The 20,029-nt window shown below is 44.5% G+C and overlaps 1 protein-coding gene across 1 annotated transcript; it reads left to right on the top strand.

Moving 5' to 3' along the window:
• Positions 1–12,075: 12,075 nt before the first annotated feature.
• Positions 12,076–15,360, top strand: SAP18 (Sin3A associated protein 18). Its single transcript, XM_051779156.1, has 4 exons — positions 12,076–12,212; positions 12,442–12,551; positions 14,086–14,208; positions 14,879–15,360. The coding sequence occupies exons 1-4, from the start codon at positions 12,099–12,101 to the stop codon at positions 15,033–15,035; spliced, it is 504 nt and encodes a 167-aa protein (XP_051635116.1). The 5' UTR covers positions 12,076–12,098; the 3' UTR covers positions 15,036–15,360.
• The last annotated feature ends 4,669 nt before the right edge of the window (positions 15,361–20,029 follow it).

Genomic DNA, 20,029 nt, shown 5'->3' with positions numbered 1-20,029 from the left:
CTTGGTCCGGTGTTTTATATTTGTCAGAGGCTCTGACTTGGGGCTATCCTGTGTCCAGATTTGCTAGGTGTTTTCTTTTTAAGCCCAGAAAAATTGCCTGCAGAGATGTTTGAGTATTGTCTGGACTGGAGCTTGGATAGGAAGGCTACACATGTGGAAAACCTGGACATATCCCCAGGACCTATGCTGACCTATTGTACAATCTGTGTGCAGGAAACCAGACCAGGAAGCTCTGATCTTATTCTATGAATGGGATATAGTTGCTTGATGAATACATAGTAATTTCACAGTGTCACAAAAGTGTGAGATTTACCATGTATAAGCAACATATCTGATTACAGAATCAGAGAAGAATACTGGATTCACTGCTCAGGCACTACAGAGCATGACAGAAGCAGTCAACACATTGAAACTGGGATCCTGAGGACACACAACAGGAATTGTGTGATGCCAAGGGTATTAGACACCAACATTGCTGCAGTATCTTGGGTCTTGCTTTGAGTTGTACTTATCCTTCACAGCATGGCACAGCCCTCCTGAACCTATACCTTCTCATTCTTCCCCAGCTGTTTTTTCCCCACTAAGTACCAAATATGCTTTGGGGGGACACCCTGGACAGAGGCACTGCAGCCCTATGCTGTCTGCAGGACGTGACACACTCACACTTATCTTAAGCATCCTGAGGTGCTGCAGCCGTGTGCACTGCAGGTGCAGAGTGGCAGAGCACTGGGGTGAAGAGCAGGGGGAAATCAAAAGATACCAAGTCAGATACACAGAAGAAGTGTGTTATTTTGGGGAACAGTACTTCCCTCCTTGGATTCCACCACTCCTCGCAGTCATGCTTTTATATCGAGGCACAGCTGTTTGCATGACCACAGGATGACCTAGAAAAAGGGAAATTCCACACTAAATAATGTTTTGGGTTTTGTTGGGTTGTTTTTACTTCAGCCAACAATCAGTTGTGCTGGTTTCATCGAGGCTGCCATTTGACTGCCTTTGAGCAGAAAGGAGCAGCAGGGCCAAATGTCCCTTAGACCAGTGCTGTGCTGAAGACTGCAGCCGAGGTGGCACAGTAGCAGCAGGGGTGCCTGTCCAGCTTCTTCATTCCCTCTCCGTCGTGTTCCTGTACCCCTGTTGTTCTCTCCACTGACACTTGGGTATGTTGTGCAGTGCCATGGGTGGCTGCTTGGTGAACTGGCCCAGGGAACCAATTCAGCTGAACAATAATCTGTTAGAATAAAACCAAAAGGGACCATTTTAAGTGCCATCCCTACCTCCATGGTACAGGTGGAGAGGAGCAACCAGGGGATGGCTTGGCCAACCTCGCATTGCTGCCAAAGAAGGTCCCTCAGGACCCTCAGCCTTTGGTGTGTGAAACCATGGCCTGAGCATGGGCACCTTCCTCATGCCTAAACTAACTGTATTCTCCTTTTTTTTTTTCTGAGGACACTCTTCCAATCTGAAGGGAAGGGCGGTAATTTTTCTTGAAAATTCATAGTTTTGTTAGCAAATAAACTCATGTTTGACACAACATCCGCCATGTCTGCCAGATCAGCAGGGTTTTCTTTCTCTGCTCTGGCTCTTTTCCTCCTCGTTTTTTCCCCCCCCTCCCCTCTTCCACTACCCTCTTAATTTAGACTGGCCCCTCCTGTAACAGCAAGTCAGTGACTTGCTTTGGGCTAAACAATTGGTACACTAGATTTATTGTCTTCCCGCTTGGATGTCCATCTTGTAATATCTTCCTCATCCAAGCCCATCCAAGTTTCTTTCTCTCTTTTTTCCTCTTTACTTTGAGCTTAGTGTTTTGAAGGAAGTTGATCAAACTGAGCATTCTTGTGAATTTGAGTTCAGTTGCCAAGAATGTAAGTGATTCATCCCCGTGTAAGGAAAAGTGCTGGCAATAAAACATTCTTCCCCATTACCCGTTTTTTACATGCAAAATACTGTTACTGCTCAAAACAAGCAGATTATTTTACTCAGTACAAAGTGTTACCCTATTAATTGTACGACAACTAGAATTCTTAAAATACCTTTATGCTCTATTCTTAGAAGAAGGAAATATTGCCAGCAGAGGCCTTGAAAGCAATGAGATGTAAATTACAAGCACTAGTAAAGCACAATGAAATGATAACTTGCCTCATATCCTTCATATTGTAACCTTACCCTAAGCAGGACCAAATTTCAGCAGTGTTTCCTTTGCACTTTGTGTCATGGATATTTAAAGAACCCTTTAGGGAAATGCAAAATAATTTTAGGGGGGAAATGTGTTACTTACTTGCATGGGGACAGTGCAGGGGCTGAATCAGCTATGCAGTGAGAGGAGTTTAATGTCCCAGTTTGTCCCCTATGAAGGTGCTGGTGTGGCTTGACAGGCATGTGCCTTGGCTCAAACTCCCTGGGGACCTGCCATGGCCACATTCCCTGTGCCAGGACACCTCAACTGCACTGTGCCTGTCTCACTCCTCTCCTGCTACAGTGCTCCAGTGAGTGAAGGTTTTCACACATATGTCAAGCAGAGAGCCTGGCGTTCTGCACACTCCTCCCTAAGTCAGAGGGCTTGTTTATAATTTGGCAACAAAAAAAAAAAAAGGTAGTTGGGGATTAGATACACATTGTTACACTCAGGGAAGCAGGATTCATATTTTCTGGAAGTCTTTTAAAAGCTATGACAGTAGCAAAAGACTGCATTGCTGTTTGCCACAGTTTTGGCTTTGCTCCTGGCTGGGCCAGGAAATAGTGTGCACAAAATATAATTCTCACATTTCATTATTGTCCCGCAGCCTTCCTCATGCTCCATCAGTGACAGACAGGTAGGACCAATAACACTTGCACCTGACATTTTTCAATCTTGCCAAGGACCAGCTGCTTTCAAGTACCTTTTACCATCTATTATCTCTGCTAGCTAGCTTGCACTAAAGCCACTTACAATCCTGGTGGCTGGGGTTGTGGGATTGCTGTCCCAGCAAGAAGCCAGGACTCATTCAAGCAGCCTGAAGAAACTGTAAAATCCCCCACAGTTCACCTGTCAGCATGTGTACAGAGCTGACTGAGCCCTACAACTCACAATCTGCAGAGCAGGAGGAGGAGGAGCTGCAGAATTTCCAGAAGCAGATGCACAGCCCATTCTTGGTGGTCTTCCACCACTGACACCACCAAAAATTACAACTTAAGAAAAGAGGCTCTAAGAATGAAAAAGCGTTCGTCAAAATACAGGCGCCCCTGAGTGCAAATGGAGTGAGAACTTCTCCATGAGTGACCAAAGATTTCATCTGCCACCTAAACATATAATGAAAAACACGTAACCCCTCCGTACACCAAATCATTTGCGTTCACTGGCCATAGTTCAAAGAAGAACTACAACTATGTTAACACAAACACAGAAATCTTCCTGCTTTGTTTGCAGCCCAAGATGGATGGACACTCATGAATCTCTCATTCTAAATAGTCTTCATGGTTTCTAATCAGAAGTCAAGTAATTACTTTTACAGTGTATAATTTCATCTTTGGTCTAAAATCCTTTTTGTATCTCATTCTGAAAGCATAGTTGAAGCATGTTTGAGCAGCAGATCCATATTTTTTTGGGTAAAGCCAAGTCTGAAAGAAGCAATCAGCAACCAGACTGCTGAACTTCAGCAGCATTTTAAGATCTAGCCCATACATCAGAATCTGTATGTAGCAGTAACTGTGCCCTGTGTTCGTAATATTTCACTTCTATATTTTCAAACCTTCATGCTTAGTAATCACTTGTCTCTAACAGGCAGGGAATCTATCCATACCTCTAGGAATAGAATTTTGCACTTCTTGTCCTTGAGACTTTCACTTCCTTTCATATAATGGAGTCTATTTTTCTAGTATTTATTTCTTTGAAAAATCTGAGATCTCTTTTTAAAGACAACTTTGAGTCATTATCACTCAGTATCTTTTAAAAAAACTCTTAACACCTGCACTAAATTGGTGTATCAGCTGGTAATTATTATGCCTTTACATTCCTCAAACCCAAATAAACTAGAGCTTATTTTATGTTGCTTCACATTGAACAAATCTAAGAGGTGTAGAAGTGCCATTTCTCTTGCTCTTCCATGCCCTGAAGTTTTGTAGAAATTATTCTGAATTATTCTCAGCTTCGTAATAGGGGTAAAAAAGCACAAAGCTAACTGTGAAGTAGTATCAACCTAAGATTATTTTTTTCCTATCAACTTTTTAAATAGTTTCTTTCCTTTCCCTTTCTTCATGTGCAGGAATTTTCCCCCAGCAAGTCTGTGAGGCACTTATTCAATTTTTGGAGTGCTGCACTTTCTTATACGTCTTGTGAACACAAAGAGCACTGCTCACAGCAATCTGAAATGTCACAGTCTGTCATGCTGTCACATAAATTGTCACATCATTCAGCTTGTCATTTGAAAGCATTAGGTTATGGACAGATGTTGTCTTCTGACTCCAGCTGAACCACTGCAAGGAGGATGCCTTCTATTACCATCCCCTCTGATCCATTGATGTGCCAGCACAGCTGCTTGTGTGATCCCCTACTCACCCACTCCAGGCAAGAGCAAAGGATTACTGTAAACTATTTAACTATGAAGCCTTTGCTAAGCCATTTCATTGTAATAAGTCTATGGAGAGCTCACCATGACCAGCTCTGCCAAGACAGCTGACGGGGAAGGAACAGCAAGACATGTAAAAGCATTGATTTCTTCCTGCCAGCACCCCAGCTGCTGGGTGCACCTCTCCCTGAGCCCTTACAATCACTCATCTACAACCCCAATGTGCTTTCATTGCTCTGCAGCAAACTTCACACATTTGCAACAAATGTCCCTTGAATTTCCCCAGCGCCTTCTGCCATGTGCAAAATGGAATATGATACAGCTGATAACGCTAGTCAGCGGTACATAGAGAGATTATTCTTTCTTGGTTCAAGAAATAGGCATGCACAAATTTTCTATCAACTTTTTTTTCAAAGTTACTGTGATCTGGGGGAGCCAAAGTGATTCTGCCTTACATTATGCCTATTCAGGCACTACTCCTGCCATTACCATTAAGATTATGTCAGTGTTTCCACTAAGCTCTGTGTCTCTGAGGAGCTTAATGTAACCAAGCTGTCAGAATTCATTCTGGACTCAAACATCACATATTGTAAATTCCTAGCGATGGACATTTCCTTTCTGCAAAAAAACATTGTTAGAGTTAATTGATATTGCAATATATAAAACATAGCATTCAGAAAACAATTTGGTTTTATATTGAACTATTCAAGATGTTGCATGTAATTTCTTGCAGCCAGAACATTTTGGTCATAAGTGGCCACTCAGAAAAAAAACAATAAAAAAACAAAGAAAAAAGAAAAAGAGACAAAGTTAGAGCCACAAAAGATACTTCTGCGAGGCAGCTGAGCTGTCTCAGGGTGCTGTGGCTTTGCTTTGTGCTTGACAAGGCTTGCCACATGGAACTACTTATTTTGGAGAAAAGTTTTGCTTGACTATTTATGATGATGCTTCTGGAGGCAGGACACAGGTTAATGGCTTACACGACATCAGCCTTTGTTATGAAGGATAGGCACTGCTCTCATAAACTTTCTGCAGGACTCTGAGCCCCTGAACGAAGCCAGAAAAAACATGCCTCTTACTGTGGCTGCCCAGAGAGGATTTACTTGTCAACAGTTCTCTCATCATTAGAGAATCAGTGTGAAATGCCACAGACATGGGAGGTTTTTTGTGTTAAGATCTGTCATACTGGGGCAGAAAACAAAAAGGAAATACCTATTCTGGGTGTGCAGGATGCATCTCTATTCACCTACTATTTTCAATAGGAACAGTGTGTGCTACAGACTGAAAACCTCTAAAGATGTATGGAAAGCTGAAGAGAACTACAGCCAGAGAGCTGTGTATAAAATATATATACTTTGGTACACTCAGTTGGATATCTTGGAATTTTCTACTTTAGGAGACGAAGGTTAAGTATTTTAATATTATTCTTCCATGGGAAGGAAAAATAACAGATATTTGGGAGAAGAATCTGAAAGAACCATCAAGCTAATCTGCTAACACTTATTCATGGAAATATTCCCACCAAAGCATGAGCGGGACTGTGTCTATTAGATGGAGACACTCACCCCCTTCTCAGACTTTTGTGTTGTGTTCAAGGATGGGATCACATTAATCCAGGAAGCAGGAAGGGAAGGAATTTGTTTGCACAGGAAACATGGAAGACAATATTAAGGGCATCTCTTCCAGATGATGATGTTGCAAGGGGGCACGCTGGCTTTGCCCCACAGGGCATTTGGACAATAGTGTTGTTGCCCTCAGAGCAGCTGTGGCAGGGGCTGCAGGTCAGGCAGCCTCTGCATTACCCAGGGAAAACTGGTTTACTCAACAGGTGGCAGCAGCACCTGCAAGCAGGGAAAGCACCAGCAGTGAAAGTAACCTTCACACAGGGTTGTTTTCTCATGACTGCTTCCAGTAGTGGAGTTGCCCCAGTGAAGGAAAACCAGAAAACATAGCTACCAGGGAGCGCTGGCAGGGGCCACACTGCCAACCTATTTGCAGTGAATTACAGGTTGACCAACTTCTGATGCTGGTTGTCCTCTCTATAAAACATATCTTATACACAATTTTTAAAATTTCCACTTACTGAAATGACAACCCATTTGTTCCTCCATCACAGTGCATGAACATTTCTGTACTGAGGTAATTTCATACAAACAGTAGGGGGGGAATCAGGAATCTATGGTAGAGTATTACCCAAGTTATAAAAGCAGTTTATTACTCTATTGTGTGTCTACAGTTTCTGGAACATTGTAGCAGATGTATTTTATAGAGGAATGACAACATGTTTTAATGAAATCCAGGTTTAGATTCTGGCAACGTTTCTTCCTTAATTTTATATTTTGTAACTGAGTCTACAACTCCACTAGGAAAAATCAATAGAATATTTAGTACACCTCACCATCTCACCTTCATAGATATTTGTATAGAAAAGAAACGAAATTTACATGACAGACCGGGAGTTACTTTTGCTTTACTTGAAACTGTGTTTTCCTCTGCTGACACCTATAAGTTCCAGCTTGTTCCGGTCTCTTCCAGGTAAAATTCAAGCAGTCATTACAATTTTTGCTGGATCTCTCTTGCAAAACACATACTTGTTGATTTACACTGCAAGCAGTTTTGCACTGGATTGGCCTGAACTGCTGTGGCTCTCCAGCTCCCTCCTCACACTGCTTAGGGGATGTGGACAGGGTCATAGCCTGCATCCCTTGTCACTGCCCACTGCAGGGAGTAGCGCTCTAAGAAAAAATAGGAAGAGCCCCACTGTTCCCAGCTCCCATGCCCAGGCCTGCTACAGAGCTCAGAAGCACTGTGGACATCCTTCTGAATCCCTCACATGCCCAGGTGGACAATATTAGTCTCAGCTGACTACAGAGAAATCACAGGTTCTTTTTTAAAAAACGATGACAGTTAATTTAAGTGTATTTGCGTTATGAGAACATTTCTGACACAGGAGTAAGCATCTCTGCCAAATTTTATTTCTTCCTCAAGTATGTGGATGCTGCAGGTTGTCTGACAAACTGCTGTAGGTATTTAAAATGAAGAAGAATAACAGAAATATGAATTGATAATGTTCATCTGCCTAATATGTTATTCTTAGAATAATTTTTTCTGAAACTGAAAAAAAAAGCATCCTGAGGATGCTCTTTCAGGAAACACCTGATGTGGAATAGTTCCAGCCGAATGGCAGAATTATAACGTTTGGCAACAACACAAGCAACTTTCAACTTTAATCAAGGTCTTACACTGTAGGAGGCAGCTTGTTTACAAGGCACAGCAGTGGCTCTGCCTTGCACACTCCGCCTGTGTCCATGCAGTGTGCACAAGGCTGCACAGACTGAATGGTGCTACTGTCATGTTAACAGTTAAATCATTTCATGAGATCGTATACAGTAAATAATCTTCAAAGTATTTTTATTAACTTGTGGTCCTTCTGATGACTTTACAAAAAAAAAGAAAAAAGGAAGAAAACATATACGTAATTTATACAGAAGTATACATTCCTCCCAGATAGCCAAGTCTTGGTGCTCCTGAATTAGGATACCGTCTTGGGGGGTCTCCGCATGCTTTACACATACAGTGACAGAGTCCTTTTCTACATCACAAAGGAAAAGCCCATTTCAGCCAGTCTGTACCACACTGACTCACTCACCTGCTGACTCAGGTGCAAGTTGAATAGGATCACAGAAGCCCAAGAGTTATGGCGCATTTTCTGAGCTCAAGTCATTTAAATTCAAAACAGGACAGTGAACAAAAACTGAGGATTAAATGAAAACAGTGCCATTTTTTAGCAGCACTACAGGCTTCTTGAAATTCACACTAACTTTGGTACAAAACACAGGAAATCAAAACACTGTAGTGAAATCCACTGCACACAGAGCACTCTGAACCTAAAACGTACCTGTGATGTTACCATGACACAAAATATAGGAAATACCAGTGATTGTATTTGCAAAGAAATTGTGCCTGTGTTCTTCCTCTACCAGTTAAAGTTGGTTTGCAGTAGAAGCTCCATCAAATTTGAGACTTTGCTCACTCAGTTGATTGTAAAGGTGCTTAAAGCTGATTGTGTTGTTGCCTTCCATAATCAAGATAAAGACCAAGTCCTCTCTGTTTGATATCCTTTATGGGATACATATATAACCATGAAAAATTGAAGAGCTGTATGTAGTCCTTGTTAGAAATAACTCACAAATGTAGCCAATAACCCAGAAGTCCTGGGAGCCCTGGGAGCCTGGAAATAGTGTGCTGCAGAGGCTGAGGATAATTCAGCTTATTTGAACTTGCATTCTTTTGGTCTTTTCCAGACCACTTTTGGGTCTGATATGTTCGGAGCAACTTGTTCTGGTCATCTGCTACAATTTTTCTATTTCCTTGGAGGTTTTCTTCCACGCTTGATATCCCAGACTCAGCTGTGCCATTCCTTTATGTATCTTTCCAAGGACATTTTTTATTTGCTATCATCTTTCTGTTCTGTCTAGAAAGTTTTAAGTCATCCCCTATCAAGTGCTCCTTTTGTTTTTCCCTCTCAATCACAATTTACTTATGGTAAGTGTTTCATAGGCCAATGGGGTACTTGACTCACAGTGCTCTTTGCTAAGTGGCTACGTCAGCTTTGCCCAGTCCCATATCCTAGTTGCACCAACATGCTGTCTCATTCATACCTGTCCTAGATGCTCCAATAAACAATTAACAGTTTGCTATTTAAATAACCACTTCCATAAGAATGTGTATTAACAATTCTTAAAGAGGCGATTCACACTTCTGAACCACTTGTCTCAGTGCTCTACAGGTATTCATATCTGAAAACGTTTGAGTCATATTTTGGGTGTCTCCTTCACAACAACAAAGGCTAGAGACTTGCTCCTATACACAGTCTAACTCTGCCTCACTACCTCGGTGAGGGGCTTTCGTTTTCCCTATAGCATACACTATATATGTGTCTGCACTGCACATATATACGCTGTTTGCACAGAACACAGCATCCCTAACAAGCAGAGGGGACCCCTCACCCCCAAAAACCTAGGAAAATGTGAAGGGAGGGCAAAGCAATGAACCACCTCACTGTCACTGAAGGGACATACCCTATTCCCCTCCTATTCTCTCCCTCTGTCTCCCAGCTGCTCCTGGGCACGCACTTTCCACTGCTCACCTTATGGCAGGTGTAGCAATTATGGAATCAGTTTAGAAAGTGTCAAATGCAAGAAACTGATGGAAAATCAGCCCCTCAATGAAAAGTTTTATGTTAAATTATGGAACGTAACTTATTCTTGAAAGCATCTAGTGAGGGCACACCTGGCAGAAGGGAGGGGAAAAGCCCTCAGCATGACTGAGAGTAAGGACAGGCAGTGGGAGCTAAATCCCCCGCCTTTGGCAAGAGCAAGCACTTGGACTAACTTAGGTACATTTGGGACTTCAGCCTAAACCGGTGGGAACCCAGTTTATGGTGTTACGGCTTGTTTAACCAGACAGCACCCTCCCCAGTAAAACCCACACCTCACAGTCCAGGTTATGGATCACATAACTGCATTTTCATTTCCAAATAATTTTCAACCTTCTTTTCCACATATGTAACATAAGAATCTAAGATTTTAGACTAAAAATAAATTGCGATTGTTAATATAGTTCATGAATAATAAATTAATTAATGCTTAAATTTGTTAAAACTCAAGCCCACTAGGATAATTTTTCACTTAAATAAACCACTCCAAAAGTTCTAGCAGAAGGAAATACTCAGATTCAGAGCAGAACTGTGCTTTATTTGTTACAGCTGTTCACTTATGATACCTGATTCTAGACACAAATTCTTTTGTTTCAGAAATGGTGGTTCATACACTTAGCCCAAAAAGTATATTATCAGGGCAGATAAAATTAATTTTAGCAGTGTAATAAACTGTATAATTGCCTGGGAAATGAAATCCCGCAAAAAGATGGCAAGGCTGAGTCATTCCCTTTGGTAACTATAACTTAATGTAGAGTAAAAGCGATGCAACATTATCCAGGCTACTAGAAAAGGAAGTTAGTAAAAGCTGAGGGTGAACTCTAGTAGGTTGTTAGTTCTTTTGTCTTGTATTAGGTAAGCCATAAGTTAACATTTTAAACAAAATGCAGTTTGTTATATAAGGGTGAACTTCAAGAGCTTTTTTTTCATATATGTAGTATGGACTCATAACCCTTTTTCTTCTTTATGATGTACACAGAAACATCATATGGGAATATCTTTCTCCCCTACCTATTTTTTTAATAAATAGTACATTTGAAACATTTATCTACAGTGTTTGGAAATGTGAAATCAACCCTTAGAGCACAGGTGCTTCAAAGTTACAACACCTTAACAAACACCTGCTTTTTTTCATGGTGCAGAACTTATTGTATTTATTTCCGATGCTAGACTTGCACATGGGAAAGTAGCCCCTTAAGCCTCCTGACTCTGAGAAGTACATTGCACACTGGGGACCCTGAGACATGGCTTCAGCGGCACATAGCTCTGTTCTGTACTCTGCTGAAAGCATCAACAGAGCATCGTGAGCAGTGCAGGAACACTGTAATAATACAGCTTCGAATACAGCTGAATGGGATGGTTAAGGGATGGGAAAATGTGTCGCACGAGGATAGGCTGAGAGAGCTGAGACTGTTCGGCCTGGAGAGAGATGTCTCACTGTGTATGAATGCCTGGTGGGAAGGAGCAAAGAGTGACAGCAAGCTTCTCAGTGATGCCCCATCAGAGGACCAGAGGCAATGAATGGGCCCATACTGACATACTAGAAATTTAATTTAAACATCATAAGAAAACCAAATTAACTTCTTTTTTTAACTGTGAGGGTGACTGAGCACTGGAGCAGGTTGCCCAGGGGTCTCCATCCTTGGGCATACTCAGAATCCACTCAGACCTGGCTGTGAGCAACCAGCCCTTGCTGATCCTGCTTTGAGCAGGGGTGTGGATCAGGCAGCCTCCTCCACAGCTCCCTCCCAGCATCCACAAATCCGTGAGTCCCTGATATTTGCTCATTTTGCACCTGCAAGCACGTACACTTCTGCATAATTTTACATCAAAACTTAGTTTCTCCCTTGAAATGAGAAATAAATTCACAGCACCCGAGGAAAATCTAAGTGTAAATTCCGTGAAACAAACGAACCCCTCTTCCCTCCATTCTGCATAACAAACAACTTTCAACACTTGAAAAGAAGCTATCGCATTAGAAACACGTATTATGTATTTTTTCATATATGTTATATGTTCCCACCTATTTCGTGAGACGCAACCACAGACTCAAATTTAACCTAATAGATCATCTCACTCGTGGAAAAAAACCAAGACTGTAAATGCGAAGCCTGGGCGTTTGATCTTTCCCTGAATGCAATATTAGGGGGAAAAAAAAAATACATTCTAAATATGACCTACCCCTAATTTACTTCATTCGACTGCTAAATACAGTGGTCGATTGCACTGTTCCGGACCTCAGACACCCCTTTAACTCCATCCCCTCACGCCCAGGGAGGCGCCCCAGGGCTGAGGGCGGTGCCCCACAGGGGCCGCCCCTCCCTCCCTGCTCTCGCGAGATGGGCGGTGCGTGGCGGGACATCCGGGAGCGGCGGGGCAAGATGGCGGTGGAGTCGCGGGTGACGCAGGAGGAGATCAAGAAGGAGCCAGAGAAGCCGATCGACCGGGAGAAGGTGTCCGGGCTCGGGGTGGTGGTGCCGCGCCGCCTCTCCGGCCGCTCCTGGGCGCGGCGCGGCGGAGCGGGCACCGGTGGTGCGGGGGGGAGTGGTGAGGGTTTGACGACGTCGTGAGGCCGCGGGACGGGGAGGCGGGGGGGGGGGGGGAGGCGGGGCGCGGGACGGGCGTGGCGAGCGGCCCCTCATCTCCATCCCCGCGGCCCCTCACGCCCGCCTCGCCCCGCAGACGTGCCCGCTGCTGCTTCGTGTGTTCACGACCAACAATGGGCGGCACCACCGCATGGATGAGTTCTCCCGCGGCAACGTGCCCTCCAGCGAGCTGCAGATCTACACATGGTGAGTGACGCCGGATCCACACCCGTCGAGGGAGTGAGGCGAGCGGGGCTTCACGTGGTTGGTCCTCGGGTGCCGGAGGGAGTTGGGTCTCCTTCCTCGGAGAAGGAAACGTTGGGGAGGGTTTTGCTGCCCCTGGAGTAGAGCGGTTCTGGCTGTGCCTTGGCAGCTGAGAGGGGCGTCCTTGGGAGCACAACTTGGGCTGAGCGCTCGTGGCTGCACACTGAGGCTTGGTGTGGCTAAATTACCCAGTTACGGATGCATGAAATCAGTGGTTTGTGCTGTGCCCTTGGTTATCGCAACGAATCTGTTCAGCGCAGGGGTTCTCCCCTAGTGCCTAAATTTTGTTCCAGCAGTCCCGTTTTTCCAGTACATGTAGTTGTCCCAGAAGGCTTGAACAGATGTGTGAATGGTTTGTTGGTTTAAGTCTTGAGAGCAGAGTTATGTGATTATTTTTGCATGGTCAGATAGCAGTGCTTTAACAGAGAGCTACTTTTTATTACTTTCAAATTTATTTTGGAGAACTGCTTTAGTCTCTGTTGCACACAGGTTTTGTTTGTAGTGTTTTGAAGAATGCCTTTGAAAATGAATTATGCTCATTTTTAAACCTTCTTTTTCCTTCATGGTATCTTGCATGGTTATAACTTGTGCATTGTGTAGTTGAATAAATCCATTTTTGTGGCTACTAAAGCTTGCAGTTCTAATTTACTTCTAAGTGGGATTTATGGACTCTGTCCAGACTGTTGGTGGTGTCTGAGCTGTTTGCCATCTGCAGAAGTCAGAATGGGCATTGTTTGTCAACACACTGCCCCTTGGTTGCCTGAGGCTCAGAGTGACTGTACAGTCTGTATAATTAGAGATGCTTTAGTTGTGATGATTAAGTCCTTTTGTACTTGAAGTTCTAGAAATGAGCTTTATCCCTGCTGTGGTTGAAGGCTGGGAAGAGGAGTGCTGGCTGCTAGGGCAGAAATGGAAAACTGTTAATTTCTTTCTGCTTTTACATTTCCACTAATATTCAATAAACTATTTGAATATAGATGTCAACTTAGGTGAGGAGACTCTTGCATTGTGCCTTGTATAAATGCATTAATGCATTAAAAAAATAAATAGACTCCCACTGTTTAAATGGTAGCTCTTCTTAGAGAACTGGAAAAGCAGATGTTGAAATGTATACAAAGGTGAAGAGATTTGTCTTAATACCGTGGTAAATCAGACACTAGGTAGAAGCTACATTTGCGTTAGGCTGTGTTGTACAGTAGGTGGTGAATTCTCCAGGTGTTATAACCAATAACTAGAGTGACTTCATGAGACTTGATTGTTTGATCAAAATGTGTTGTTTCTCCTGTGGTGCATTTGTGAAATCAAAGGCTCCCAGTGACGTTTCAGATCTGACTTTCGGGTGTGGATATTGAGTGTGCAAAGGCAAGGAAACATATGGTTGTCACAATACATTGATTCCATCTTAAATGTTTTGGGAAGCTTTTTTTACTGTTGCTTTTGAGAACATGAAGCACTTTGGTTTGTTTTTTCAATCTAGGATGGATGCAACTCTGAAAGAGCTGACCAGCTTAGTGAAAGAAGTTTACCCAGAAGCACGGAAGAAGGGCACACACTTCAATTTTGCAATCGTTTTTACGGATCTCAAGAGGCCTGGCTATAGGTAAATGGCATTTCTTCTCTGAGTTACTACTAGATTTTGGGCACCAGAGCAGTAAATTATTATTCTTTAGCACTGATTTTCAAGTTCAGAACCGATATACCAGACTTTTGAAGTTCTGTATGACAACCACCACAAACTCTAAATCGTGCTTGGTGACCATCCCTGTCAATGTGTTCCCAAAACAGTGGATCCGTGTGCTTGAAGGCTTTGGTTGCTGTATTGGCGACCAGCCGGAACACCGACCTCCAGCTGGAGGTAATGCTTTGTTCCTGGTAGGTCTTGCACCTGAGTTACAGCAATGATCTTGTTGCAATCTCTCTTCCAAAATGGCATGAGCTAACCTTTGTCAGCATCCAGTGGATATACCCTGCTCTGGAATCTGTGGTGTCTTGTGCTGTGTCTGTATGGGGCAAGGGATTCTTGCTAGTATTATAACAGGGTAGAAGGTTCCCCCCCCCTCTGCCCTGTCAGAAAGAGAATTTGGTGTAGCTTTTCTTGGTGCACGTGATTCTGCAGAGAAAAACCCCAGTGTCTTGTGTACACAGCAAATGCCAGCTAGGGTGCAGAGAGTGGTGTGAGAAGGGGTTTGTGAGCCAATACTGTTCCTGTTTTGGACACCTGGAGAGACTGGCCACTGATCACTAACTTGCCGTTCCTCTGCTGCTCACAGGGTGAAGGAGATCGGCAGCACCATGTCGGGCCGCAAGGGCACAGATGATTCCATGACACTGCAGTCTCAGAAATTCCAGATAGGAGACTACCTGGATATAGCAATCACTCCTCCGAATCGCGCGCCTCCCCCATCAAGCCGCATGAGACCTTACTAAACTATTGCTTCTTTGTATGATTACATGTTCTGTTTATTCCTACTTGCTGTTCTAAAGCAGGCTTCTTTTTTTGCTTTTGTTGCTAAGCACCTGAAAACAAAGCAGAGCATCAGAAAGGAAAGTTAACTCTTAAACCTTAACTTTTAGTTTATTTGTTTAGTAGAAACACTTGTTTTTAGCAGCGCCATCATCCTGTCCCTGATTGTTGCAGTTTGAATAGTAAATTAGTGTGTCCAATGTTTCAAGACTTCCGTAAAATATGACCAGGAGGATTACAGGTGTTCGGTAGTTCTGTCTTGTTTGGAATAAAGATTGATGTTATTAATCTTTTGATAGTGTGGTGGTGTATCGAGGCTCAAGGTTCTGTGTTAAAAGTTACCAATGAAGCTGGGGATTGTTGAGAGTTTTTAGCAGTCAGCTTTTAGAATCTGAAAAATGGAGGAGGGGGTAGCTCAGGGGTCTCAGTTGTCCGTGGAGAAACTGGGCTGTGGGTCTATGTGGTGTTGCCTGGTATGTTCTTAAAGGAGCAGGATGAAGAAGGGGCATTTCCCAGCAAAACTGCAGTATGGGGAGGATGGGGCCCATGGCTTCTTAGCTCGGCGCTTGCCAGTTTCTTCTGTCCCTGCAGGGGGAGATGTTGAGACACACGGGTGCCTCTGGTCTTTGGCTGACCGGGAGCATCCAAGTGGTCTGGGCAGAGCCAGGCACTTGGTTCCTGCACATCGAGCCCCTGTGTGCTCAAAGAAAGGCAAGAGCAGGAGTAGAAGCCATAGTTGCTCCTTAGAGCCTTCACCTTCCTTACTTGAGGCCTGAGCACAGGCTAAGACTGAAGTAAGTGTTCTGTCTGCTGAGGACAAGGCATGCTTTGTGTCTTGAGCTGGGATCTATATGTATTTATTTTTTTTCTCTCAGGAGTCCCTTGGTGCAGTACAGCCTGGGGGTTTTAGGTTCAGTTCTGCCCATGGCTTACTTTTCTGTCCTCCTTCTCTGGCTTCTAAGTTAAGGAGTTGCAGTTTCAGCCTTCATGAATGTCTCTCATTCGCAGAACCACCTGTGTCTGAGTCACTTTCCCCCGAAGACTGAAAAGTGTTCCCCAGTTTTTTAAAGAGAGCTCACGGAAATACACTATAAATGCTGCTTATAGAGGACTGCACCTGGAAGTGGCAATGGAGTTGCTCTAGTGTTGCCAGAGTTGGGATGGATGGGATGGTTTGCCAGGATACAGTCACCTCTGGTGTGAGGTAGAGGTGCTCCACGATACTGCTGCTGTGAGGAACAGTTCAGTGACTTCTGTGTCACCAGGGGCAGGCTTGGTCAGGTTTGGGAACCCTGCCACCTGCCTGCTGCCTCAGCTGTCCGGTGTTTGGCACCTTACAGACCTGCACGGACAGAAGAGTGAAGTCTACTGCCACGTGGCCTCACTGATTGCCACAGGGCATCCTCTGTCCTGCCGAATGAGTGAGGTGAGCACTGCAGTAACTGGCACATAATTACAGAATTGTACAGCTCCCATCAAAGGCAAGGACAGGCCTGCCATTAGGAGTACATAGGAATATGGACATTTCCTCATTTTTGGGTCCTGGTTTTTGCTTTAATTGCATTTAAGGATAATTCTCGAAATGTAGTCATTATATAAGGCAACAGCGGCAAGTGAGCCTGTGTCAGTGACTCAGCTGCTCTGGGAGGCAGTTTGGCTTTGCTGCTGGAATGGGAGACATGGCCCAGTGAAGGCTTGTGCCTGCTCAGCTGGCAGAGAAAAAGAACACCTGGTGGCTTTATATGTGGTCGCCAGTGAAGCAAATTCACCAGGAAATGAACATGTAGAACTGCCTTCAGTAGCAAATACTACAGCTTGACTGTTCAGGTGAGGAGTTCACCTTCCCTTGACTGCCAAGAATCTATAAACTTCAGCTGATCTCCCCAGCTTCTTTGGGATAAACACCTCAGGAATGAGATTTGCCCTCAAACACTTGTACTTCACACAGAAAGGTGATGCAGAAGTGGAGAGAGTTCAACTTTTTGTGCCTATTGTTATGGGAAAAGACACTTGAGAGCTCAGCGTAGTACAGGTTAGGAGTTCCCTACATCAAAAATCCATTAGGCAATCCAGGCCAACGACAGCAGCTGTGAAAACAGACAGCACCAGGGTACAGCCATCCAGATGTGGCAAGAAGTGAATGGGAAGTGAAAGCTGTCACCTGCTGAGCTCCTACTGCACAGGAGGGAATTCACAGTCAATTGGGTTTGTCTCTCTCAAAGCTAATATAAAAATTGAAGGATATAATTCCCTAAAAAGAGCAAAATATGTAGAGCATGGTTTCAGGAAATAAAAACATGATCTCAAAATTCGTTAACAGTGAGTAATCTTGTATGCCCAGGAAGTGGTGTAGACAACATTACATCCAGATTTGTCAATCCATGTGATTTTCTCTGTATGCAGCAATTTGATGAGGAATTTTTGTTCCTCATCAAGGCAGCTGGATGACTTTTTCCCTTTTTTTTTTTCTTGCATGCTTAAAGGCATAACAGACACAATTCTGTTTCATGTCTGCACTTTCACCAGTAACCACCCTTTCCAAAGCTTTTTGTCTCCCAGCTGCATAAGACAAAGAACAAGGATGACAGCTTTCAAAAAAAAGGCTTCCTGGCTTTGACATTTCTTAGCAGTAAACCCCATGAACAACAGCCAAGACAGCTCTCACCTCCTGCCCAGGCCCTGCCGGGGATACCACACCTACCTCACCTCCCTTGCAGGTGTCCCTCCAGGCCTCACCTTATCACTGTCCTTCCTCAGAGGGCTATTTTTCTCTGCCTCTAACCGGTGACACATATCTGAACCACTCCTGCAGGTCTCCAGCCTCTGTGTACCCTGGCTCCTCTGGCTGCAGCAGCAAGACCAGTGAGCTGGGTCCCTGGCAGGGCCAGGAGAAGCACTGCACGTCCTGCCTGTGGGATGCAGCACAGTCAGATGGACCCAGATACAGGAACTGAGGCAACGTCCCCTAATTTCTCCTTTTTTACCCTCAGTAGCACCTACTGGAGGCTGCTCTGCTCCCATAGATGGGGCTTCATGTTCCTGTGTTCCCTCTGGTGTGCGTTTCCTGTGTGTCCAGGTTTGGCTTGTCATGAAGGACTCTCTGCCATGCTTCCCCAAGCAAACTTGGTTCTTAGAACTACTTTTTCGCCCCCTCATTTTATCCACCTAAACCAGTGCTTTTTTCAATTTAATAAACAGGAAAAAAGGTGTATCAAAAATGCTATTTTTTTCCACAGCAAGAAACCCCTCACTGTTACCTTGTCACACCTTACAGGAATACTGCTCCTGCTGTTTATCATTAGCCAGGCTTTTCAGTTAGATGGTGAGGAAAAAAAGATTCTCTTCCCCTTGCTCAGGCCTTAAATTAAGGGCTCTGTTTTCACAGTCTCCTGATTTCATCACCTCTCCACCACAGGTGTAGTCACACATATGTACATATGTACAGGAATGCACTACAGCCCCAGAGGTGCAGTCCTGGCCTTCCCTGCAGTGGCAGCACAAGCCTTTTAAAAGTTCCTCTGTGACACTTTAGGGAAAGACTGCCTGTGTCTCTGGTGGAGGAACTGGTATGGGCGTTAATTACCTCCCTAGTTAAGGAGCGAGGACAACTCACTCACACACTTTGTCAATAACCTGGGCAGCATCAGGCACACTCCTCCTTCCAGCACCGTGCTTGCCTTCTGACTGGAGCAGTTGTGGAGGCTTACATTTTCCTTTACAACTCTGGTCAAAAGCAGAAACAGGTGTGAAGCAGTAGGAAAATATTAAGCATTATCAGCAAGTTCTTACTTTTGTAATGGAAAGCATGGAAAAACAAAGAGGTCTCCAAAATCCTGTTGTGTCAGAGCAAATGAATGACAACAGCTATGCTCATGTTCAAAGAACATTACTATGAGTAATGCAACAGCTAAGGTGCACCCTACCCTACCAAAACCAAAGCAATCAAATTACCTGCTGTTGTTGTCTCAGCCCTTGTGTCTGGACATTACAGCAGCAGATCAGCTGGGTTTAAAAAAAAAATAGCATCCGTTCCTGCTGTGGGATGTGCCTTGTAAATCAGCTGTGTGGTGTCATGCACAGCCCATGCTGTGTCTGGCCACAAAGACCCATCAGTGGTGAGGAGGAGATGCCTGGCTGGTGTACTGGGGCAAGGCCCAAAAATGCCTAAGGACTGGGTTCAGAGGGGCTAGGGTGTTTGGGACCCTCCCTGGGGTATTTCTAGTCTCACAAAACTGACAGGCTTCAAGTAGAGACATCCTGGCCCAAAAACTCACTTGACCTCTTCAACACTCAGCAAGAAAATCCGGTGCACTCAGCAAGTGACAGCTTCAAGGGTGCCTCTGGGCGAGCTCCACTGAGTGCTGGCTGACGTGTGAGTTCTCCACACTGTGTTTCAGGCAAACACGAGTTAGTGTTTTCAGACTTGAGGAGACTGGGGTTGTCTTTAACAGGGGCTGAAACTGCACCTTGCCCAGGCTTTAGAGGACAGGAGGGGAGAGCCCCAGTAGTGGTTGGTGGGGCATTTGAAGAACAGCACCCAGCATGTGGCAGTCCCGCACCAGCCCCCGGCTACCTGCCTGCTCAGCTGGGGCTGTGTGGACTTCTATCCTGGGGCCTGCTGGAAAGTGTGCTGCACTCCTGCTGCCTCTGGCTTAACCACTGCACTGGAGGGCAGGAGGCCTGTGCTAAGAAAGGGAGAAGGGAAGCACAGGCACATACATCCTACCAGCGCCACAGCAGCCCACGCCAGTCAGGAACAAACCACACCACCCTGCACCCTGCACCTCTCCCTCTTCCAAGGGCCAGATTTGTCCTAGCAGCTCTGTTCCCTCCAGCCCAATTTATGCACAACCACCCAAACAGCTACCCAGGGAGGGGGGAGTTTGTGAGAAGAAATGTTGGGTGCTAGGATGAAGAAGAGGAATTGCTTCAGCTGCCACTGAAGTGCTCATAGGGA

Source organism: Manacus candei, unplaced genomic scaffold (assembly GCF_025592945.1).
Source record: "Manacus candei isolate 608988 ecotype Guabito, Panama unplaced genomic scaffold, ASM2559294v1 h1tg000014l, whole genome shotgun sequence".
In the NCBI taxonomy this organism is placed as follows: Eukaryota; Metazoa; Chordata; class Aves; order Passeriformes; family Pipridae; genus Manacus; species Manacus candei.
The sequence above is the reverse complement of the archived record's forward strand: the minus strand, read 5'-3'. Positions and strand labels throughout refer to the sequence as shown.

Bases quoted from the DNA above. Each gene is read 5' to 3' on its own strand.
- SAP18 (XM_051779156.1), top strand. From the start codon at position 12,099: ATGGGCGGTGCGTGGCGGGACATCCGGGAGCGGCGGGGCAAGATGGCG. The intron at 12,552-14,085 runs GTGAGTGACGCC...TTTTCAATCTAG, and splicing joins GAGCTGCAGATCTACACATG to GATGGATGCAACTCTGAAAG. The intron at 14,209-14,878 runs GTAAATGGCATT...TGCTGCTCACAG, and splicing joins CTCAAGAGGCCTGGCTATAG to GGTGAAGGAGATCGGCAGCA.